General features: G+C 46.8%; 1 protein-coding gene across 5 annotated transcripts in view; it reads left to right on the top strand.

Annotated features, from left to right (window-relative positions):
- Nucleotides 1–6,823: 6,823 nt before the first annotated feature.
- SPATA13 (spermatogenesis associated 13) overlaps nucleotides 6,824–12,490 on the top strand; it is a 349,273-nt gene continuing 343,606 nt past the window's right edge. For 4 of the 5 annotated variants that reach the window (XM_045041159.1, XM_045041126.1, XM_045041265.1 and 1 more), the window contains exon 1: nucleotides 6,826–7,139. In XM_045041159.1, the coding sequence (XP_044897094.1) occupies nucleotides 7,128–7,139 (12 nt within the window). In that variant the 5' untranslated portion in view covers nucleotides 6,826–7,127. Of the gene's footprint in view, nucleotides 7,140–12,490 lie in introns of all 5 variants that reach the window. The other variant, XM_045041193.1, reaches the window with a different exon arrangement.

The following is a 12,490-nucleotide window of genomic DNA, read 5'->3' as shown; positions in this document are numbered from 1 at the left end:
TGACAGCGCCAGGTAACCCCAAGTTGTGCAGTAAGAGCCTGGTCACCTTCCCTCATGGTTCCAGGGCAAACAGTCCCGGGTCGATTGGAGGCTGTTTCCAGTGATGTAAAGATGCTTCTCCGGAAAGGCTGCTCTCAGAGGCCCTGGTTCCTCTGCGTGTTTAGTGAGGCACCTGCCTGCCTCTGCGGTACTTGGAGAACGAGTGGAATCCAGACAGCGTGTGGCGCGGAGCGGCCAGCAGAGAGCTGTGGCTCAGCCGCCTCTCTGTTTCCTCCGCATCTGTGTCCCTGAGCCCGACTCCTTTCTCCCGGGTTCCTTGAATCTGAGTCTCCCCTCTGCCCTGACCCCCCCGCCCCGGCTCCTCGAGGGTGACAATGGTCATTGAATCTAAACCCCTCTGCCTTAGATCGGAGGACCCTTCTAAACTGGTGCCATGGGGTCTCACGCTCTTTGGGGTCCCATGTTCCACTCTGTGGCCTTCTCCCCACCCCACCCCCATCCAGTGTCCTTGTACAGGTCCCACACTGTCTCCAAGGGCCTCCTCACCACCTAGTACCTAGAGAAACTTTCACAAAGAAAGCTGCAACCTCTCAATCTTACAAATGTGGGTCTTTATACCCAAATTCCAGTTTACAAATTGACTGTTATTTGTCACACAATTGGAATCTTTGCTTCATAAAGGAATTTTTCACAGAATGCTTCGCATTGGTCTCTTAAAGTCACACTCAAACGACAATTTAATTCACAGGAAGTAGATTTACACATGTATGTTATCTTCTCATTATATTTTCATGTCCTAATGGACAATGGCCGTGAGGAAAAATCCCCGTGTGCCTGGTATCTTTCTTCAAAGAGAATCACCCAGTAAACAGTTGTCAAGTTCAGGGAAGGAACCAAAGTCAAAGTGAGGAAGCACGATTTGTTAACGACTGCTTCGATAGCAACAGCACCCTGGTCACGGTTGGTCACAATTAATGCTCTTGGGGAAAATCTGACCAGCAAAGGGCTGCATTTTGCAAAGAAACTTCTATTCATCTGGTTTCTCCTTCCTCTGTATCCACCTGGCAGACCGAGGGCCGGGAGGTGGTTGTACGTAGCAGCCTATCATGCGGGGATTCTGTGCTATGATGATCAAGTTTGACATGGGTGGTTAATAACACTGTCAGGTCTTGTCAGTTTTATTTATGAGCCTATTTCTCGGGGGTACACAATGAAAATGATGAAAAGTGACTTTAATTAGGATCCCAAGATAAAATTCTTGTTCGACGCCTAGAAGAATTTAGGACAGTAGACATGAGTGAGTCTTTATTAACCACCCCCCTTGATTTCCTTTCATTTAATTCAAGTCCCAATAACACACTAGAGCAATTCATAGGAGTAGTATTACCTTTGGAAATTCGGAGAGATTCTAAAGCCTGTATTTGTGTCTGTATGCAGCTTAGAATAAAGAACTCCCTCCATAATTAGCCTGACGTTATTTGTGTATTGGGAATCCAGGAAGGGCACACGATGCATTTCTGAGTATTTCAAATGCAGAAGAAATCCTTATCCTAACGAATTAGCCATATACGATCACAGAAGCTGAGAAAAGAATTAACAAGAGTAACCATTAACTAAATTTTACAAATGATCATATCTAACAGAGGAGCGTGTCCATCACAAGATGCAAGATCTCCAGACAAGTGAGCAAATATTTCATTGCATCTAGTGCCTGCTGGTAGGGGGTATCATTAGTGTCCGGCCATCATTTGTGAACTGCTTACTTGACAGCTAGTCAGCACCCCCAGGTGTGGCTGAATTATTACCCGTTATCTTTCCTGGAGGCCCATTCATCTTTCCTGGGCTGCCATTCATCCCCGCGGGGCCTCCCCTGCTCCTGCCTCTTCTTCTCCCCCTTCAGGCTTTTTTCCTAATTCTCTGTGCGAAGGTCAATCTCCGATCCAGAAGCGCTATCTAAATGCTTTCACAGACAAATTCATGGCTAACGCCAGGAATGTTCCTCTCAGTGAGCTCTCACAGTAGGCCCGCAACAGAGATGGGGGAAACATCCACCCAGAAAACATTAAAGTCATTCACAGGAATAAAAGAAGAAGAAAGGCCAATCGGAAAGTTAGTTAACAAGTACTTAGTGCTCACAGGACTTACCTAGTAGACTAGAACCAGAGGAAATGGAGACACTTTACTTGTGCATCCTTGAGTCTCTAAAGTGATTTTATTTGCTCTCGGAAGTGACTTTAGTGCTAGCGGAAAAACAGTTACACATACACGCACCGCTCACACAGTATAGATATATTACATTTTTCTCTTATCATCATGAAACAAAATGTAGTAAATGTTCCAAAAGTGCACAGGGGCGCCTGGGTGGCTCCCTCGTTTAAGTGTCCGACTTCTGCTCAGGTCATGATCTCGCGGTTCGTGGGTTCAATCCCCACATCGGGCTCTGTGCTGACCGCTCAGAGACTGGAGCCTGCTTCGGATTCTGTGTCTCCCTCTCTCTCTGCCCCTCCCGTTTGTACTCTTTCCCTCTCAAAAATAAATACGCATTTAAAAAATTTTTAAATTTTATAAATTGTACAACATTTTACAAATATGTACAATGTAAAGAAATAATTGTAATGGTTTGCCCTCTGGAAGCTTCTAGATCTCTTGCCTTATCACAGTTCCATTCTTCCCCCAAATATAATACAGTTTGCATGAAATACATCATGATTTTTTACTTATTTTAAATAGGCTAAAGATTCATTTTTGCACGGTTTGCTTACATTGCTTTCAGAGTTAGTGCTAAAAGAGTTTTGATGAAAACAGATATAAATGTATGCATTTACATAGATATAAATATATGAATGCCTGTTCATCTTTTCTGTTCTCATTTCCCTTGAGTTATGTTTTCCTCATCTGCCTGTTTTTAATTCTCTTTCTTGTTCTCTTGGATTGGATGTATTTATCTATGCCACCTAAAATTCTTTCCGGACCAAAGCGTGATTTTAATAAAACAATAAACAGATTTATTCAGGCCATGTTGACAACTAACATTAGAGTTTCCAAAAGTTTAAAGTGAAAATGGATTCCAACACATATAGCAGAAAATATTACTTTAAATAACATCGCCCCACAAAACTAAGTATGAATGCTTAGAGAAGTGAACCACAGATGCAGCTTTGAACCTAGAAGAGAAGGAAGCAAGTTAAATTCTCTCTCAGTCTAAATGGAACATTCAAGAAGCTTATTCTTAGATCTGCACACATTAATTTAAATAGAACCCTTCCTTTGGGCAACTTTATCCCCCAAACTCTTTCCTTTTCATCGACCTACAATTTCATTTCTCCTGTTTCTCGGATGCATCTAATGCCCAGCTATTGTCACGCATTTTAAAGTCTCACCCCATATGGAGGGATTGCTCTAAAAACTGCTTTGGAACCTTGGAAGGTTCCCATGGTTTCTTCTTCTGGGTCTATTCAAAAGACCTATTTCTAGGCATCGGACTCTGACAATGTCTGGTGTAAAGCCATCTGGGTGTCTTCCACATTATTACGTTTGGGAAGTGGGTGATGAGTGGAGTTGCTTTGTGGGAAGCAGCCTTCAACGGACACCCCACGGAAAGACTGCCCAGGCTCCTCTGGGGAGCAGTTTGCCAGGGAGGACCGAGGGTAGGGTGTCCCCTGTTCTACCCCCTGATGTCCAGAGGGCGATCCAGGCTCTCCATGGCACCTGTCAGGGTTGGGGGTGGGGGGAGGGGGGACAGGCAGCTTGGGTACAGCTCTTCTCTCTAATTCACTGCTATAACCCCGGAGATACATTTGTCTGGCCCCAGGAGCTAGAAGTCGTATCTCCCTTTTATTTTTGTACAAGAAAATAACCACATACTATTGCTATTATTTGTTTCAAGTTTTTATTTGAATTCCAGTTAGGGAACATACACTGTAATATTAGTTTCAGGTGTTCAATGGAATGATTCAACACTTTCATATAACACCCGGTGCTCTCTACAAGTGCATTCCTTAATCCCCATCCCTATTTTCCCCACCCTCCTCCACTTGCCCTCTAGTCACCACATATGAGCGTAATCGTGTGGTATTTGTCTTTCTCTGGCTTATTTCGCTTAGCATAATATTCTCCAGCTCCATGCATGTCTTTGCAAGTAGCAAGATTTTCTTCTTTTTTATTGCCAATAATATTCCACTTTGTGTGTGTGTGTGTGTGTGTGTGTGTGTGTATCACCTCTTCTTTATCCATTCATCATTCAATAGACACTTGGGCTGTTTCCATAATTTGGCTATTGTAGATAATGTTGCTATAAACACCGGGGTGAGGGTATCCCTTTGAATTAGTGTTTTTGTATTCTTGGAGGTAAATACCTAGTAATGCAATTGCTGGATCATAGGGCAGTTCTAATATTTGTTTTAAGTTTACTCATTTATTTTGAGGGGGGGAACAGAGAGAGGGGGAGAGAGAATCCCAAGCGGGTTCCATGCTGTCAGCACAGCTGGAACTCACAAACTGTGAGACCGCGGACTTGAGCCAACCCAAGAGTCAGACACTTCCCTGACTGAGCCACCCAGGCGTCCCAGGGCAGTTCTGCTTTTAACTTCGAGGGGCCTCCATACTGTTTTCCAGAATGGCTACACCAGGTGCATTCCACCAACGGTACAGCTATTCTATTATGAAAGAATGGCCAATGACGAGAACCTCTTCCTTTGGCTTCACAGTGGTTTGTTGCTGCCTAGAGTAGCACGTGCCCTGAAGGAGGCCACGGCCGTGGGCAACATCGGGGCTTTGAGGGTGAAGGACTGCAATCCTCCCTCCGCCACGTAAGGTGCTGTGTGCTGCTGGCGAGGAGACTGACCTCTTGGATCCTCTTTTGAATCTGTACAATGGTTAGTGGTAGCTATGACAAAGAGATCATGTGGGTAGAGGGCTAGCGGGGTGCCTCAGTAAATTAGGCTTCCCCGGCTCACGGCCGACTTCTTTTTGTAGGGAAAGAATCAATTACCAATGAGTGGCAAGAATTGGAAAGGAAAATTAATCCTACAATCAAGCAACCTCAGCTTTCAAAGGCTATGCCCCAGGGCTATTCTCCTAAAGGCCAGTGGCTTCAGTGAGAAGTTACTGGAACAGCTAGCTAGCCCTCTGATGTTTATACATTGTCTCATTTAATGTCCTCAGCGACCCCTGAGGTGGGTACTACTCCCCATATTGACAACCGGAGAAACCAGAATCAGAGATGGAACTCTTGCCCAACTGATTAATGCATTTGGAGCCCAGTCTCACATCAGTATCTGCTGGCTGACGATCCGTCAACACTGTCGGACCCTCCGAACCTCTGTGTGCACGAAAGCAGTACAGCTTCCTCTCTAAACACTGCTGAAAACAAGGACTACTCTTTGTTTGCTTGATGAGGCAACAGACCCAGAAAGGCACCCTCAGACCCATATACCGGATTAGACCTAAAAGCCCTTCAGAAAAACTGGACGTAGTGTCAGCTGGTTCCAGCAGAGAATTCACGGCACTTCCATACTCTCTGAGATTCCAACACCTGCCTTTCTAAACGGCTTTATTTTTCTCTACAGCAAGAATAACTGCCTGACTTTTATTCGTTTGTTTATAGTCTGTTCTGTAGTCAAAGTTAGGCTCCCAGGGCAGGGGCCTGGGCTGTTTCTTTGTCGGTCGTCTCCCCAGCACTCACCATCCACCAGTAGATAGGCACCAGTGAGGATTTGTGGGATGAGTGGATTTCTGAAGTCCCTAAGTCTAACCACCTGCCATTGCTGAGGGGTAATGCTTACAGGTCGCCTCTTCCTGCTAACAAGTTTGTATCTTAACGGGGATTTTTCTGTAGCACTTTAACACGGAGGGCAAATCTGGTGGTGAAAGCATCTGTTTGGGGCCAGAAGAACCTTTGGGTCTGTTCAGATCACCTTTGCAGCCACCTGTACCTCAAGTGGTAGACTGGTTCTGAATTCCAGGATGTGCTTTAGTGATGATTCTCATGGTGGATATTTCAGGAAGGAAAGAGAAACCCTTCTGGAGGGCTGCTTGTTAGGTGGGGGGTGTGGGGGGGGTAACAGCTCAGTGCCAATGGTTTTTGCAGCTTCTCAGACCGCCCCCGATCCCTAAGGGAGGGTCCTCAGGCCTCATTTTTCCTCCCCTATTTTTATTTCCTGAAAATGGGTTCCCATTAGCAAATTGACTTTATAAATCAGAAAAGCTGGGTTTGAGGGAATGGTGGAGGGCTCTGTTAAAAAACAGACGATCAATTATGATGCAATTCAATAGAATCAATGCAATTAGTGAGGTCTGCATGTATACATTTTCAATGGCTCTCTCTGAGAAGCACACAGTTAAAATCATCGTTAAAAATCCTTGGCGCGGGCGCGCGCGCGCACACACACACACATCCCAATTGTTCTAATACTATCATTAGGACCAAGACTTTTAGACAGGACCTTCTTGAAATTTTCTTTGCTCAGCTCAGGCTTTGGGAAATGGTGTGTGTGTGTGAGTGTGTGTGTATAACGCAGGCGACTGGTGAAACAGGAATCCTCCGTTTGTTTACGTTGCCACTTTTTCCCCACGCTCTTCTCCTCTCGGCGTTTCCTTTCGCATCAACTCTTCCCGCCGCCTTCAGCCCGGAGGAGCCCGAGGAGGAGGGCGACCCCGCCCTCTCATGAATATGCAACAGCGAGGGGCGGTGGGGAGGGCGCGCGCGCGAGGAGAGCCCGGCTCTTGGGAAATTCAACCTGGGCCGCCCCCGCCCCGCGCCCGGCCTCCGGGGCCCCGCGCACAATAGCACGGCCGCCGGCCTGGGGAGTCCGACCCGCCGCCCGGGGAGGGGACTGGGGGACTTGGTCCTCGCCGGGGCGCTGGGGCATCTGAGCAGCCCCTCGGAGCCCGTCTGAACCCCGGCCGGGAGGGCAACCGCCGGCGGGATTAGCCGTCTCCGGACCGCGGGGCCAGAAGGTCCCCGCCCTTTGTGGTGCAAATGAGGAGCGCGCGGGGGCCCGGGGGGCGGCGCTCGCCCGGGACCAAGTTCGCCTGCCGCGTCTCCGACACTCCCGTCACACTTTGAGCTCGGCGCGGCTCGGTCGGATCCCTCCAGGGACACCCACCCCCCCTGCCGACGCGGAGGAATGCTGAGGAAGGTAAGTGGGGTTTCCTTGCCGGTTGTCACCTCTCCCTCACGTTTGGAGGAGGCACCGCCACGCAGCAGGTGGCTGGAATCCTGTGCCCGTGGAACAGTTTTTCGGAAACAAAGGTGAGAGAGGGCGGGGGTCGGCGGCTCCGGGTGAGGGACCCGGCAGAGCGGTTGAAGAGGTTAAGGTTTGAAAAGTTGCCGCGACCCAGCAAGCAGGTGCAGGGGGCAAGCGCGCGTTGCTGCGCCGGGGCGCCCGGGGCACAAAGCCCGCGCGCCGGCGCGGCCGCGTTGCCTTGGCAGCGGGGGCGGGGCCGAGCCGCGGCGTGCCTGAGTTGCCGGGCGACGGAGGGGCGCTGGGGGGGGGGGGGGGACGCAGAATGTTCGCGAGCATCTCTCCGAGAGGAGCCAACGCTTGTCTCACCGGGTCCTCAAGGCGAGTGTATCTATTGGCCACCACTCGCCCGTGGGCAAGGGAATCAGGCCTCTAGGCCCTATCACCTGCTTCATGCCATAATACTCCGCTTTCGAAAATACTGGATTGTGGACTGATGGTAGACGTGAAAAAGTTACAAGATACACCTTAACAAATCAGTAGCCATAAAAAGTATTCTCTTTCCTCGTTTTCCGAATAGCGTCTGCTGTTCAATATTCCTTCATTATCATCATTAAAAAAAAAAATACAGAACCTGGTTTGGACCCGTGAAAATGAATTGACCTTCACCCTTCCAACATATTAACCAAAAATCTTTGCAAAGTGAAAGCATATGCAGTAGATAGCAGGCACAGTGTGAGATATTCAGACAGTTGTGTCTTAAAATGTTTTACAAAGACGAATTTCACAAAGCAGGGGAGAGAATAGTTCACTGGGTATTTTCTTACATATAAATGTGCCAGAGAATTTTGGCTCATTATCTCAAAGATTATTTGTTGTAGCCATACATACAGAAAAAAAAATATTGGAAAGGAATTTGAATGATCTTTTCTAGAGTCGTGATTGGCAGTTACAGTAATATTTTTTACTCCCTCACCCCTTTGCCCATTTATCCTATCATAGCTAAGGGTAACTTTTGGTGTTTTTAGTGTGTTTCTCAGATTTTAATTGTTTGCCGAAGACACTGACCCGTTAACAGTTCTTAAGCTGTGTTTCACACGCTGGTTTATTTCTTTCTCTGTCCCCAATTTAAATTTTTTTTTCAACATTTTTTATTTATTTTTGGGACAGAGAGAGACAGAGCATGAACAGGGGAGGAGCAGAGAGAGAGGGAGACACAGAATCGGAAACAGGCTCCAGGCTCTGAGCCATCAGCCCAGAGCCTGACGCGGGGCTCGAACTCAAGGACCGCGAGATCGTGACCTGGCTGAAGTAGGACGCTTAACCGACTGCGCCACCCAGGCGCCCCTTGTTGTTGTTGTTTTTTTTTTTTTTTTTTTTTTTGAGAAAGCATGAGCTGGAGAGAAGGGCAGAGGGAGAGAGAGAGAATCTCCATAGTGAGTGTGGAGCCCCATGCGGGGCACGACCCTGGTATCATGGCCTCGGCTGGAATCAGGAGTCCGACGCTTAACCGACTTAGCCACCCCGGCGCTCCCACAGTCAGATATTCCTAAAGTTAAATAACAGTTACATTTCTGAAGAATATACATTTTTCCCACTGGAGTGTTGCTAATGTCAATCATCTTTTTCCAGGGGTTCCTGAGGAGCTAATGAAAACCTAAGAATTTGATTATTTGAATCTAGTTTTAAGAATATTAGAGATACTTGGGGCACCTGGGTGGCTCCGTTGGTTAAGTGTCTGACTCTTGGTTTGGCCCGGGTCATGATCTCATGGTTCGTGGGTTCGAGCCTCGTGCCGAGCCTGCTTGGGATTCTGTCTCCCTTTCTCTCTGCCTCTCCCTGGCTCTCTCTCACTCTCTCTCTCTGTCTCAGAGTAAATAAACTTAGGAAAAAAAAAAAAGAATATTAGAGATACTTGTGTATTAAGGTGTTCTACTTTACAAATGAGTATGGAATTAAATTTTTTTCAAACAAAATGCACTACTTAGCATTCAGGTTTTTATTACCTTTCTTAATTTGAAATCTTTTACATCAGATTTGTTAACTTCTGCTGGCAGGCCGTTTAGTAGGCGATAGGTGGCAAAGGCTCTCTGGGATGTTGTCTGAGAAAGTTCAGGTATGTACTTGATTTGACCTGATCAGAGCCCCGAGAACCACTGTGAACTGATTTTATAAGTGTTTTTTACTGTACAAATTACTTTTCTAAATAGGTTTACAGGATCCGTGAAGGCAAGAACCAGGTCTTTTCTGTCCTTAGAACTCATCTTTTAATACCAAGTACAACATGCTTTCTCAGTATTAAGTAGCAAGGGAACCAAAGTAAACTTTATTAGGCCGATGAAATATAGAGTAGAAGTAATCCTTTAAAATATATAATATTTAGAGTCACAGAAGTTCTAAATATTTGTTGATTTTTTAAAATGATACCATATTATATGATACTAACTTCTAGGTAGTACGTATTCTACAAATAGAAAAACTGAGCTACAGTGATTGGTATATATTTTCCAATGTTTTATCTTAACTGAAATTCACAGCCACCATGCAGTAATTCCCATCACTAATTTTTTTAATATATGGAAACGTAGAAACTCAGAGAAGTTGAGACTTGGTCAGAGTCAGCCAGAGAGGCTGATTTTGCACTACACCCTCGCCCACCAGATGCACCTCTGAGCCCTCGGGGCCTGAGCCTCTCAGAGTACAAGATGCCTTCTCTCCCTCTCGCCTTCCAAAGCTCCACGTCTGTCTGGGAAGAAGGGGAGAGACCCTCCTTTAAAAGACAAATACAGGGGCACCTGGGGGGCTCCGTCGGTTAAGCGTCCTACGCTTGGTTTCAGCTCAGGTCATGATCTCGTGGTTCACGGGTTCGAGCCCCACATCGGACTCTGTTGATGGTGCGGAGCCTGCTTGTGATTCTCTCTCTCTCCCCCCCTCTCTGCCCCTCCCCTGCTCATGCTCTCTCTCTCTCTCAAAATATATAAATGAATTTCAAAAAAAAAAAAAGACAAATACAGACAGAGGCAGGGCAGAAGAAAAGGAGACACGGAGAGGGGCTCAGTGGACCAAAAGAAAGTGAAATGAAGTCAATGAAAGAAGGAACCGGTGTGCAGAATTGGTGGTTAGGAGAGCCACGTGTTATTAGCCAGGCTTGTTATCACAAAGGACCACAGACTGGCTGATTGAAACAACAGATGTTTATTGTCTCGCAGCTGTGGAGGCTGTAAGTCCAAGGTCGGTGGTGTCCACGGGGTTGTTTTTTTCTGGTACCAGTCTTCTTAGCTTACATGTGACCGTCTTTTTGCTGTATCCTCACACGGTCTTCCTCTGTGTGTGTGCATGTCTGTGTCCTAATCTCTTCTTCTGACACCTGTCATTTTGGACGAGGGCCCACCCATATGACCTCATTTTACCTTAACTGCCTCTTACCTTGAACTGCCTTTTGAAGACTGTGTCTCCATGTACAGTCACATTCTGAGGCCCTGGAGGGCTAGAACTTCAACCTATTAGTTCTGAAGAGCGAACTTGGTCTACAACTCTGAAGACAAGACCTCTTTCAGGTACTCTATTCCTGGCAGTATTCTCTCCTGGCACAAATAAATGTTGGAGCAAGTTGCGGCAAATATTTCTACATCAGCATACTCCACTGGATGTATAAAGTAACAACGAGAGACTCAGAAGTGAATTCTTCTATATTTAGCTTGCTTCTTACCTGATTTTCACTCTCACCTCTGGAGGGCCAGCCTCAAGCCTTGTCAGGTTTTGACAAGGGCAGACGAAACTGATGATGATCCTGTTGCCAGCTAGGTCTGATCTCTCTGCCTTTTTTGAGCTGTGGAGCGCGTGTGATTTGAGTCCTATGCACTGCCTTTACGGCATGCTGAATCCCATAAGAATGGACTCACCATACTGAAAGGACCGCGAAGTATAGATTTCACAACCCTCACAGCTATGGAGATAAGCTAGGTCGACCTTCTCTCCCAATGGCATTTTCCACGCTTATTTCCAGCAAGATATGTTCAGCATTGTACTTCAGACTCTGGAAGGTAGCCAGAAGAATTGGAAAGTTTTCCCTGAGGCACTGAGCGGCTAACAAGGTTATAATTGGAATGTGTTGCAAAGACTCAAATTATTAAAACGCTGTGGTCATAGAATAGCAGGGAGGAGTGGGAAGCCTGCAAGGCTTGCGGCCAGTGCCTTGCCCAAAGCACAGAAACTGCTTTGCAAAGGTGGGAGCCAGTGCTGTGTTTCAGGCTGGCCAAAGAAAATTCCAGAGGCTTCTGCCTCTGTAAGAGTTTCTGTATCTCACCAATCATCAGAATCTCAAAGTACTTGTGTTTCCTTGACTTCCTTCATTACTTCATGTTCTGCCTTCAGGAAAAGTGAAACATACCTGTCTACTTTTCTTCATGTACTATTTTGTGAGTTGCTAAAAGAGTTTTTTTTTAATGTTTATTTATTTTTGAGAGAGAGAGAAAGAGAGAGCACAAGGGGCGGAGAGAGAGGGAGACACAGACTCTGAAGCAGGCTCCAGGCTCTGAGCTGTCAGCACAGAGCCCGCCGCGGGGCTCAAACCCATGAACCACGAACCATGAGAGCATGACCTGAGCTGGAGTTGGACGCTTAACCGACTGAGCCACCCAGGCGCCCCTAAAAGAATTTTAATAGGGTCACTTCTTGGCCCTTTTTTGTAAGTTGAACTGAGGCTCTGTCCACTGTTTTAGGAATCTGTTTCTGTTGGTCCCACAAGAGCTACCCCTCACCATCTAGAATCGTGGGGCTGGTATTTGTGCCTTCATGGCATCTCCCTGAGTTGTTCCCCTTTGGGGACCATCCTAGTCATGTCTAAGTAGGAGACCCTGGACCGTCTTCTGAAATATCCCTACTGAAGAATACGCATCCAATACACTCAATGGAGTTTTTGCAAGAAATACCAGAAGTTTTCGAAACATACTCTTTGGGTGTGATCCAGTAGCTTTCCTTGATGGGCGGTTTCAGAAACAGGTTCTTGTGTGGAGTAGCGATTGTTACCCAGCCCCCAAAAGAGTGCCTGTTTCCCAGAGCAGTGCATACTTAATTAGTGAAGGGATCGATGCCAGTACCTGGAATTTGAAAAGTCAGCTTTGAAGGGCAAAACCTCTCTCTCCTCTGACTCGAGCCAGACATTGGTCTAACTGGTCAGTTGTGCCAGTCAGCCGACACAGGTCCGGGAGGTGACTTGGCCTGCTCCACAGCTGCTTTTGGAACACCTTTTCGTGAAAAGGTTGCCCCCGAGGCGCTGCCTCGAGTGAGGACAAAAGAGCCAAACA

The sequence above is a fragment of the Felis catus genome, chromosome A1, assembly GCF_018350175.1.
Source record: "Felis catus isolate Fca126 chromosome A1, F.catus_Fca126_mat1.0, whole genome shotgun sequence".
In the NCBI taxonomy this organism is placed as follows: Eukaryota; Metazoa; Chordata; class Mammalia; order Carnivora; family Felidae; genus Felis; species Felis catus.
Note: the sequence above shows the minus strand (reverse complement) of the source record. Positions and strands in the feature narration are given on the sequence as shown.